The 12,413-nt window shown below is 46.8% G+C and overlaps 1 protein-coding gene across 1 annotated transcript; it reads left to right on the forward strand.

Moving 5' to 3' along the window:
* Positions 1 to 3,479: 3,479 nt before the first annotated feature.
* Positions 3,480 to 11,469, forward strand: LOC144733140 (uncharacterized). The gene is made up of 4 exons (XM_078614911.1): positions 3,480 to 4,310; positions 5,147 to 5,166; positions 6,263 to 6,324; positions 7,153 to 11,469. The coding sequence occupies exons 1-4, from the start codon at positions 3,651 to 3,653 to the stop codon at positions 7,779 to 7,781; spliced, it is 1,371 nt and encodes a 456-aa protein (XP_078471037.1). The 5' UTR covers positions 3,480 to 3,650; the 3' UTR covers positions 7,782 to 11,469.
* The last annotated feature ends 944 nt before the right edge of the window (positions 11,470 to 12,413 follow it).

Genomic DNA, 12,413 nt, shown 5'->3' on the forward strand with positions numbered 1-12,413 from the left:
GATTGCTGTTGTTGTAGTTTGATGTCCTTCCCCGAACCTCCGATTTGCCACGTTAGGCTACGTACGGAGGTGCAAACAGAGAATCAGTAGATAATTGATTATACTCTTTGGTTCTTTGGGTAAAGTAACGTAGATAGAAAATTAATAGATCACGACGTTTCGATCGCAACACAAGTAACCGTCATCAGGTGAAACAAACAGCAGGATAACTGCTGACGTAGGAGAAAGAGCTGCTGCAACAAGAGGTTGCAATCGAAACGTCGTTTTCTATTAAATTTCTACCTCCGTGACTTTACCGAAAGAACCAAAGAGTATGGATTCCTGCAGTCACGAAAGCTTCAAATCGATGTTATTGATTATAATCGATTATCCGACCGGTTGGCTTGGGGTGAGGAGTCTCCGGATTTTCAAAAATCACGACAAAAACCATCATGAAAAAATACGATAAAAATACATACACACACAGCACCTACAAAAACACGTGATACAATAATGTGCGAAAAGGAAGCCATTTTAAATAACGGTTTAGTAACACAAATTGAACCTTTTTTAAGCCAGTATTAAAGTATGAAAAACTAATAATAATAACAATACGTTCTAGATTTGAAGTTTTCGTGACTGCAAGGATCCATACTCTTTGGGTCTTTCGGTAAAGTCACGTCGGTATAAAATAAAATAAAATTGTATTTTATTTTACTTAGCACTCCAATCTCGAAGACTCTGCATCATGGGGTGATGTGGTACGTAGCAGCACTACTACGATCGCCGGACTGATGCAGCCTTCAGGCCGGTGAATTGCACGGACCTTTATCCAGATGGCACTGTGTATATTTTCTGTTTTTATTACCGAAGTTAATAGTCGTGAAAAACGTATATACGTGCAAGATTAGCATTGTTCAAGTGATTGTATGTAGTGTATAATGTATCGTAGATAATATTTAACACTGAAATAAAGTTCACCATTGGAACCTCCTATACCAGTAGCAAAATATCTGATAATTATTTTTTCCCGCTTTTATCTGACAACAAAACGGACATCTTTTTTTCCAAGGAGTCCTGTTTGCATTGACAACAATACCTGCGGTCGGAATGCAAACAAAAAACACAACTCTGATAATGTATTGAAATTGATTGGTCCACACCCGAAACAGCTTTCTTAGAGCCAAGTCTCACATGGTGTTGGACCAGATGACGCCAAAAGGCGCACAACTCAAACACAATGCAACCATCAGAGTATAAAGAGGTAGGGGTAAGTATTTACACCATTGGAACCTCTTTTTCCGGTAGCAAAATGTGATAATTGTTTTTTTACCCTTTTATCTGGCAACAAAACTGACACCTTGTTATGAAATAAAGTTGTATGTAGAGTTTGCATATAATGTATAGTGTACCATATATAATATTTGACTGCATACGTTGTATGTAGAGTTTGTATTATGATGGTGATGGTGGTGTTGAAGTGGTGATGGTGGTGTAGTGGTGATGGTGTGGTGGTGGTGATGGTGGAGGTGGTGGTGATGGTGGTGGTGCAGTGAACATCGCGAGCACTGGGGGAGAGACAAAGACGGCCAGGCGTGGTGGTGCTGTTAGCCACCCACCCCCTCTCTGTGTTGCCAGAGTGCCTAAAAGCACTTGCCCCTACAGTCTGTTACAGGCTACACGGGGGATCTTTGTCTTTGTAAGGGGGGGGGGGGGCACAGGTGGTGCATCTCCCACTCATGTCACGCAGTCGACCCCTGGGCACCTTCAAGGTCTGCCCCCCCCCTGTGACCTCCCCCTGCTGACGGGGTTTCGACGTTTCACGTGGTAGCCTCGACGCCGTGGTGACATCACCGCCACCTAGTGGCGAATGGCGGTTGTTGTGTGTGTGTTTATGTTGTGTGTCTCTCTCTCTGTGTGTCTCTCTGTGTGTGTCTCTCTATGTGTGTCTCTGTGTGTGTCTCTCTGTGTGTGTCTCTGTGTGTGTCTCTGTGTATGTGTCTCTCTGCTTGTGTGTCTGTCTGTGTGTCTGTGTGTGTCTCCTCTCTGTGTCTCTCTGTGTGTGTCTCTCCTTTTGCCTCTGTGTGTGTCTCTCTATCTGCTTGTGTGTCTGTCTGTGTGTTTCTCTGTCTCTGTGTGTGTCTTTCTCTGTGTCTCTGTGTGTGTGTCTCTCTCTGCTTGTGTGTCTGTCTGTGTGTCTCCCTCTGTGTGTCTCTGTGTGTGTTGTGTGTCTCTCTCTCTGTGTCTCTGTGTGTGTGTCTCTCTCTCTCTGCTTGTGTGTCTGTCTGTGTGTCTCTCTCTGTGTTTATCTGTGTGTCTCTCTCTGTGTGTCTCTGTGTGTGTGTTTCTCTGTGTCTCTGTGTGTCTGTGTATCTCTCTCTCTCTCTCTGTCTCTCTCTGCTTGTGTGTCTGTATGTGTGTCTCTCTTTGTGTGTCTCTGTGTGTCTCTCTCTCTGTGTCTATGTGTGTCTCTCTCTGATTGTGTGTCTGTCTGTGTGTGTCTCTCTCTGTGTGTCTATCTCTGTGTGTCTCTGTGTGTCTCTCTCTCTGTGTGTCTCTGTGTGTGTGTCTCTCTCTCTCTGCTTGTGTGTCTGGCGGTGTGTCTCCGTGTCTGTGTTTTGTCTCTCTCTCTCAAATGTAGCAATCTTTGGAAGAATGTAATCAACCAGGTGGGGTGTTCACACGAAATTGATTTTTCCAAGACGGAGGTTACTCTGCAAACCTACCGGCTACCTTCAGAGATTTCTTTATGAAGCCATCCAGATATAAAAACACAGACACAACTTCAACCGAGAGGACGGGTACAAACTAAGCAATAATTGGAAGGACGTCATTAACCAGGTAAAGTCTTAACTGACTGTGATGTTTCCATACAACCTGCATATGTCAGCTGATATTTCGACTCTCTCTCTATGCCTCTCTCTTAGATCTCTCATGCTCACATGTCCGTTGCATTGCACTCTCTTTGCTTTGGATGATGATGTTGATGATGTTGTTGATGATGATATTGATGATGATGTTGATGATGACGTCGATGACGATGTTTCCCGAAACGGAACCACGCGCGTGTCCTCCCCCCACGTGACCGCGTGACGCGGTCACAGCCGTCCCCACTTCCTCATTCCCCTTCCAGTTTGCTCCCCTCGTCTCGCCTGCACACAAACTCCTCCACCTCGTCAGGCTCCTCCACCACCACCACCAACACCACCACCACCACCTCGTCCACCTCGTCAGGCTCCTCCTCGTCCACCACCACCCCGACCACCAACACCACCTCCACCACCACCACCTCCACCACCTCCACCTCCACCACCTCCTCCTCCACCACTACTACCACCACCTCCACCACCACCACCACCTCCTCCACCACCACCATCACCACCCCCACCACCACATCCACCACCTCCTCCACCACCTCCTCCACCACCACCACCACCACCTCCTCGTCCACCACCACCACCCCCCCACCACCACCACCACCACCTCCACCACCACCACTTCCACCACCTCCACCACCACTACCACCACCACCACCACCACTTCCACCACCACCACCACTACCACCACCACCACCCCCCCACCACCACCACCTCCACCACCACCCGATCCACTGCACCCTCGGAGCCGTCGATCAGGGGGGTCACGACGCCTCCACGTGCCCCGTGTGCGCCATGGAACGACCACCACAACAACAGCCACCACAACAACAGCCACCACAACAACAACAGCCACCACAACAACAACAGCCACCACAACAACAACAGCCACCACAACAACAACAGCCACCACAACAACAACAGCCACCACCACAACAACAGCCACCACCACCACAACAACAGCCACCACCACCACAACAACAGCCACCACCACAACAACAGCCACCACCACCACCACAACAACAGCCACCACCACCACAACAACAGCCACCACCACCACAACAACAGCCACCACCACCACAACAACAGCCACCACCACCACAACAACAGCCACCACCACCACACCAACAGCCACCACCACCACAACAACAGCCACCACCACCACAACAACAGCCACCACAACAACAACAACAGCCACCACCACCACCACGTGGGGACTGCCAAGCCATCGTTGAGGATCAGCTGGGCAAGCCACGTGGCCATCACGATGAGAATGTGACTGCTGATGGTGGTGGTGGTGATGTTGGTGGTGATGGTGGTGATGATGTTGGTGGTGATGATGGCGATGATGCTGCTAACGTTGGCGATGATGTCGATGGTGGTGATGATGTTGCTGATGTTGGAGGTGATGGTGCTGACGAAGCACCTGACACCTCACCGCTCGTCAGCGCCGTGGTAAGTGAAATCTGTTGGACTGCTAAACGATTTTGCTTTTAACAAATTCCACGTTGGAAATGTACAGGCATCGAGACCCATAGAGATACACATAGAGATCTACACACAGAGATACACAGGGATCCATAGAGATACCCATAGAGACCTACACACAGAGACACAAAGACCCATACACAGAGGCCCGTAGAGACCCATAGACACCCACAGAGATACATAGAGACCCATAGAGACAGAGACATGAGTGGATGAGTGAGTGGGGGTATGAGTGGATGAGTGAGTGGGTGAGTGAGTGGATGAGTGAGTGGGTGGACGAGGGTGTGAGTGGACGAGTGAGTGAGTGGGTGAGTGAGTGGATAAGTGGGTGAGTGGATGAGTGAGTGGGTGGACGAGTGGGTGAGTGGATGAGTGAGTCTGTGGATGAGTGAGTGAGTGCATGAGTGGGTGAGTGGATGAGTGAGTGAGTGGATGAGTGGATGAGTGAGTGGGTGGACGAGTGAGTGGACGAGTGAGTGAGTGGACGAGTGAGTGAGTGGGTGAGTGGGTGAGTGAGTGGATGAGTGGACGAGTGAGTGGACGAGTGAGTGGGTGGACAAGTGGGTGAGTGGATGAGTGAGTGGACGAGTGAGTGAGTGGACGAGTGAGTGAGTGGACGAGTGAGTGAGTGGACGAGTGAGTGGGTAGACGAGTGGGTGGGTTGGTGCCGTACTGGTTTTGTTTCGCCTCGCGATGTTGACTCTTACAGGAGAAGTGAATATGCCGTCGTAAATTTACATCGATTATATCGATTGAATGCGCGTGTTGTGTGTGTGTGTGCGTGTCTCTGTGTGTCTCTGAAGGATGACAGCAGAGGGCTGAGGTGAGTAAAGTCCCTGAGACTTGTGGGGGAGGGGGTGGGACACAAAGAGCTTCATAGCTCATCGGATTTACTACCCCACCCCCAGTCTCTAGACCAGAGTTTGCCGATTTTGATTCTCAGAGCTTGCAGGCGACAATGGATTAGCTCCACAGTGTGTGTGTAGTGGTTTGTAGTGTGTGTGTAGTGTGTGTCGTGTATGTGTGTAGTGTGTGTGTATGGTGTGTGTATGGTGTGGTGTGTAGTGTGTGTGTGGAGTGTGTGTGTGTGTAGTGTGTGTGGTGTGTGTGTAGAGTGTGTGTGTGATGTGTGTAGTGTGTCTAGTGTGTGTGTGTAGTGTGTGTGGTGTGTGTGTGTAGCGTGTGTGTATGGTGTGTGTATGGTGTGGTGTGTGTGTAGTGTGTGTGTGTAGTGTGTGTGGTGTGTGTGTAGAGTGTGTGTGTGGTGTGTGTAGTGTGTCTGTAGTGTGTGTGTGTAGTGTGTCTGTAGTGTGTGTAGTGGTGGTATGTGTGGTGTGTGTCGTGTACATGTGTGTGTACTGGTGTGCTTAGTGTGTGCTTAGTGTGTGTGTGTAGTGTGTGTGTAGTGTGTGTGTAGTGTGTCTGTAGTGTGTGTGTAGTGGTGGTGTGTGTAGTGGTGTGTGTAGTGGTGTGTGTAGTGGTGGTATGTGTGGTGTGTGTAGTGTACATGTGTGTGTACTGGTGTGCTTAGTGTGTGTGTAGTGGTGTGTATAATGTGTATAGTGGTGGTGTATTGTATTTGTGTATGCAGTGGGTAGTGGAAGTGTCGTAGCGATTAGATCATTGGGCTACGAATCCGGCGACCCGAGTTCGAATCCCACCCAACACCGGTGACCATTATCTGAACAACCGGTTCCGGGCCTCCCCTAGGTCGACTCAGCCTAAAAAAGGTACCTGATTCTGTGCTTAAACATTGCCACCGGGGGAGACAAAGGCGGCCGGGCGTGGTGCTGACTACCCACCCCCAAGTGAGCCACAGTGCCGGTAGCCTTCATAGGCGCTGCTACAGGCTACAAACAGCACTTGCCCCTACAGCACTCTTAAGGCTACACGGTGGATCTTTGTCATTGTCTGTGTAGCATTCAGGTCCTGCCGCCGGCCTCTTACTCGGAGAGACATCTCTGGACGCAGCTGCGTGCTGGTACGAACTCATCTCATCCTCGCAGCCTTCAGACGCTATATACACTACACTATACACGACTATACACTACACTACTATACATTGCACGAATATACACTACACTATACACTACACGACTATACACTATACTGTACACTACACTACTATATACTACACTATACACTACACTACTATACACTACACTACTATACACTGCACTATACACTACACTACTACATACTACACTAATATACACTACACACTACACTACTATACACCACTACTATACACTACACTACTACACACTACACTACTATACACTACACTACAATACACTACACTATACACGAGTGCTGTACCATGGACAAATTGCCATGTTCTGTTTACGTGACACAACCCTTACTAGTTGGCTGTGTCGGGTGGTGGAGGGTTTTAACGACACAACAACATTTATACATCTTCTTGGTTCTTTCGATAAAGTCACGTAGAAGGGAAGTAATAAAATAATAAAAATAAAACACAATAAAATAATCCTCACGACGTTTCGGCCACAACGCAAGCAGCCGTCCTCAGGTGAAAACCAGGTCCGTCGAGGCGACAGCGTCGTGAGCATTATTTTATTGTGTTTTATTTTTATTATTTTATTACTTCCCTTCTACGTGACTTTACCGAAAGAACCAAGAAGATGAATCCTTGCAGTCACGAAAGCTTTAAATCGAAATTTAACATTTATACATTTAAGCGATCTAACCCAAAAAACCTCTATTATGGATGATATTGCTCGCGAAAGCCTTCCGCGTGTTAAACTGAAGGTCATTTCTGCCGCCGGATTTCCCATTGCCGTTTCAGTACCCTGCTCGCCAACTCTCGACCGAGACACCGCGCACGCAACGCTCCGGATCTCTGCAGACCTCAGGTCCGTCGAGAGGTACCACCTCCCCCAGCGCCGCCACCACCACTACCACCGCCAGCAACAGCAGCAACAGCATCAGCAGCATCAGCCGGTCAACGAACACAACAAAAGGTTCCAGGACTGGTACCAGGTCCTGTGCTCCGATAGCATCCCGCCTGGACGCCACTACTGGGAGGTGGACCTCAAGGACTCCAACTGGTGCGAGGTCGGCGTCACGCTCGGCAGCATCCGTCGCGAGGGCTTCCATGCCGCCTGCAGCCTTGGGGGCGGACCTGGCAGCTGGTGCCTCTGGAAATGGCACGGCGACTTCTACACACGGCACGGGGGGCTGCGGGAGCCGCTCCCTGCGTCGACGGAGCGGGAGGAGTGGGCACCGGGGCCCGCCAGGGTCGGCCTGTTGCTGGACACCGGGTCCAAGGAGGCGGAGGGCCGGCTGGAGTTCTACGATGCGGAGACGCGGCAGCTGCTCCACCGATTCGAGGGCAGCTTTGCAGGCGCCCTGTACTGCGCCCTGGCGGTTTACGAGGGGCGGGTGACGATCGGAGACATCTGCGAGCGAGTTTAAGAGGTCGTCCGGGAAGGCGGACTTCTTGATTCCGGCTAATCTTGATTTGAAGCTTTCGTGACTGCAGGAATCCATACTCTCTGGTTCTTTCGGTAAAGTCACGTAGGTAGAAAAATAAAAATAAAGTAAAAATAATAAAAATAATAAAATAAATTTTAAATAAAATATTTATTTTTGAAAATAATAAAAGCAAAATTGCGACTTAAATTTTTACTTAAAACTTTCGTGATTGCAGGAATTTATACTCTTTGGTTCTTTTGGTAAAGTCCACGTAGGTAGAAACAATTGTAATAGATCACGACGTTTCGATCGCCACAACAAGCGACCTTATTCAGTCACGAAGGCTTCAAATCAAGATGTAAAGTTAATGAATAAACGACGATTTTGACTTCCGTTTATTCGGGACCCCAGGGTCCCGCCAGGAGGTTCAACTGGAGCAGCGACCTCCTCAACTGCTAAACCCAAAACTGCTCTTGCATCCTAAAGTCTTGAAGAGCACCCCTCACCTGAGCGCTGAGCGTCGTCCCCCCACAAAGAGACGCAGGCTCGTAGTCTTGCGTTCTTGTACGTTATTTTACATTCAATCTCGGCTTAAAGCTTTCGTGACTGCGGGAATTCATATTCTTGGGTCGTTCGGTAAAGTCGCGTAGATAGGTGCAAAGAAAATAACAAAAAACTACGACGTTTTTATCACAACACAAGCGGTCGTCTTTTCCTGAAGACACTACACTATACACTACACCACTATACACTACACTAGTGCTGTACTAGTATACTAGACTATACACGACACTAATATACACTCCACTATACACTACACTACGATACACTACACCACTATACACTACAGTATACACTACACTACTACACACTACACACTACACTACTATACACAACACCATTATACACTACACTACTATATGCTACACCACTATACACTACACTATACACTACACTATAGTGCTGTACTCGAGACGAATTGGCACGTTCTGTTTACGTGACACAACCCTTACTAGTTGGCTGTGTCGTGTGGTGGCGGGTTTTAACGACACAACGACATTTATATATGTTTACGCGGCGATTTAACCCAACAAATAACCCCCCTCTATTATGGATTTTAAAGGCTACCGGTCCAGTTTCCTGGTCAAACATTCATGTTCAGCACGGTGCTGTTCTGCTAACCCCTACAGTCTCTCCATTCTCGCTGCGATGCTCCCCCGAGTGCAAGGCCAGTTCCGAATTGTGCCCCACCAGTTACGCGATGCAATTTCCTCGGGGTGTCCTCACCTTGCTTTCATCCCTGAAAAACGTGGGCTGCGCCAGGGTTTGCGACTGATGTTTTTCGCGACCAATATTATTCATAATCAACGTTTTTGGGTTTAGATCGCGTTATTTATAAATGTGTCGTAACCCTCCACCATCCGACACGGCCAATCAGTAAAAAAGTGTCACATTGACAAAAGACAAATAGTTCACTGCTTTAGCCCACCGGTGTGTTGAAGCGTGAAACCACAACATTTACAATTTGAGTAGCACGACGTTTTGCTGGTAATTGCATCCAGCATCATCGGGCAATTCGCCAGAATGGTGAGGCTCTGCTCTGTCTTCCGTTCTTATATAGAGCAGCAGCAGCAGGGTGACGTCATCATTTCATTTATTAGGTATGAACCTGTGAGCCATGCGGCTCTTGACTCGGGTGCAACCGCAACAAAACAAAAACATGAACAAGAAACATCTTAAAGTGAGTACACGCAACAGAAAAATCCTGGAAAAAAACTGCAAAGTCTTCCAGAAAAAACACAATATTTCAACGCTGTGTGCAGTAATCCCAGTGGGATGCAAGTCAAACAATAACAACCATAAGACAATGCGGATTAAAGTTATCAGGCTAACTCTTTACTACACCAAACAAACATGGCTAAACCAAAACGTTTTCAAAATCAACAAAATAAAGCTATAATAAGTCATATTTAAAAAATACTTTCTTTTTAAAACACGCTTTAATTAAATGTAATGTACGAGTAATGGCAGAACTCCACGACTCCAGGAAGTGGGCCCGAAGCTTGCCATAGCGTCAGGGACCGTGGTGATTTACAGCCAACGTCAGTTGAGCGTGGACAATTAGAGCCAAGGTGAAACATAACATATAAAAAATATATTTTAAATGTTTTTTTTTATGATAAAATATAGCATTGTCATTAGTATGACATAAGTATACCAAGTTTGCAGTCGATACCACATTGGGAAGTGGGTTAAAACTGAGTTACAAGATTTGATGATAGGATAACAACAGACAGTGAGTTAATAGAAAGCGTGTAAAAAGATTGTTTAAAAATATTTTTTTTATTTTTAATGATATAATATAGTATTGTCAACCGCAAGACATAAGTATACGAAGCTTGCAGTCGATACCACATTGGGAAGTGGGTTAAAATTGAGTTACAAGATTTGAGGATACGACAACGACAACAGACAGTGAGTTAAATAAAAGCGTTTAAAAACCAATGTAGTCCCTCAATGGCCGCTCGGATTTGCCTGTGCCAAGTCCCGGTTATGAAGAGAGGTGGGCGGGATTGTAGCTACGATTCGTCCATTCCGATCTCACTTGCACCATTCAGCCAGGTGCTTGGGTCGGGTCGTTTGAGTTTCTGACCGTGCGCTGCACCAAAGATGGATGGCCTATGAGGCTCCGCATTGTCTTGGGCGAATGTGCCCGCGGGCCCCATCTGATCCGTCATACGACTGGGGTTCGTACTCTACGCTCTTCATAGCGGGACCCTACGAATCTCCCAGCCTGGGCTCTTAGTGCTCGACGCTGGGCATGGGGGTCGGTGCCTTCTCAAGCGTTTCCCCCCGAAGGATCTGGAACGATTTTGCCGGCGGTGATCCGGCACGCTACGAGCCCCCGGCGTCTTTTCGGAGTGGGGGGGGGCGCAAGACTGACGATTTTCTTCGTGGCTTTTTACTCAAACGTCGTTGTTGTTGTCTTTACGTTTCAGTTTAGTAGTGTAGTGTGTCTAGTGTAGTGTATAATGTTTTTTTATATCTCACCCACCTCTCCCCCCCTCATTTAAGTGGAGGTTTACGGTGTTATGGGCGGGTGGTGGGTGGAGCAGCCGACGGTTCTAAGGCCATGCCCATTGGGATTTGTGAAGGAGGAGGACATTGGAATCGGAATTTTTTTTTAATTCGTCGAGGAACGCTAAGTGAGAAATGAGCGGTGGGTCTCGATTTAAAGCTTTCGTGACTGCAGGGATTCATCTTCTTGGTTCTTTCTGTAAAGTCACATAGAAGGGAAATAATAAAATAATAAAAATAAAACATAATAAAATAATTATCACGACGTTTCGACCACAAAGAGGACGGCTGCTTGCGTTGTGGCCGAAACGTGATAATTTTTTTATTATGTTTATTATTTTATTATTTCCCTTCTACGTGACTTTATCGAAAGAACCAAGAAGATGAGCGGTGGGTCGTTTGGGAAGCCGCTATGGTGGGTGAGGGGGGGGGATGGGGAAATGAGCGGGATTTGGTTTGAAGAGTAACGGTGATGTTTGGGAAAAGATGGGGAAGGGAGTACAAAGGAGGGGTTAGAAGGGTGGCTGAAGGTGCCGCGTGTGGGTTGCACGAAAGGAGTGAGTCCCCGATGTGTCGATCTGCTGTAATAAAGACGAATTTTAAAACGAAATTTTTTTTTTAAACGGAAACGCACTTTTTTTTTTCAATTTTTATTTTCACCAGCGAAGGCCCCCACTGACCTATACGGTTTATTTTTGAAGAAACGACCTGGCTATCACAGACGACAGCAGCTCCAACGGAGTGGCTGATAATCTTTGGTTCTTTCGGTAAAGTCACGTAGGTATGAAATAAAATAAATCACGACGTTTCGATCGCAACACAAGCGGTCGTCCTCAAGGGGGAAAAAATATAATCTTCAGGTGGGACCGCCACAGCTAAATTTAACACTTGATACAGTAATTTAGCGGTGACGGTCCCACCTGAAGACGAAGACTTGTGTTGCCTCCGAAAGGTCGTGATTTTTTTTATTTTTTTACCTACGTGACTTTACCGAAAAAAAAACCTAAGAGTATCCCTCAAGGCAGACACAAATATGTAAGATACGCATTAGAGACGAAGCAGCAGCCGAAACAAATGACCGGAAGATAAGTGAGGGCGTGAAAAAATAACTAGGGGTAACAATGATTAAGGATCAGGTGAGGGAAGCAAGACTGAGATGGCATGGCCATGTAAGTGTGCAGTGAAAATGGAAGCTTAATTTTACGATGAAAAAAAAATTAGGTATAAAGACTAGTTTTTCAATGCACACACTTTTATTTGCACTCTAAATTGCAAAAATGTATTATTTTGAGGCCGTAATAAATACCATTTGACGTGCTGAATAAAAGTGGGTGGCGACATTTCGATGTCATGCAAACCACTCACTTTTATTCAGCACATTAAACGCGATTAATTCTGGAGTAAAAAAAATATTTTGTTTCTACATTAAATCGCAAATAAAAGTGCGTGCATTAAAAAAACTGTGGTTTTACCTACTTTTTACATGTTTAATGATCGTATTTGCAATCATTAAGTATAGTACTGTATGAACTACGGTAAGACACATATAGACTG

The sequence above is a fragment of the Lampetra planeri genome, chromosome 45, assembly GCF_965212315.1.
Source record: "Lampetra planeri chromosome 45, kcLamPlan1.2.h2, whole genome shotgun sequence".
Classification (NCBI taxonomy): domain Eukaryota; kingdom Metazoa; phylum Chordata; class Hyperoartia; order Petromyzontiformes; family Petromyzontidae; genus Lampetra; species Lampetra planeri.

Excerpts from the sequence above, each read along its gene's own strand:
- LOC144733140 (XM_078614911.1), top strand. The coding sequence starts at position 3,651 with ATGGAACGACCACCACAACAACAGCCACCACAACAACAGCCACCACAA. Across the intron at positions 4,311-5,146 it reads CACCGCTCGTCAGCGCCGTG|GATGACAGCAGAGGGCTGAG; the intron begins GTAAGTGAAATC and ends GTGTCTCTGAAG. Across the intron at positions 6,325-7,152 it reads CTGGACGCAGCTGCGTGCTG|TACCCTGCTCGCCAACTCTC; the intron begins GTACGAACTCAT and ends TTGCCGTTTCAG.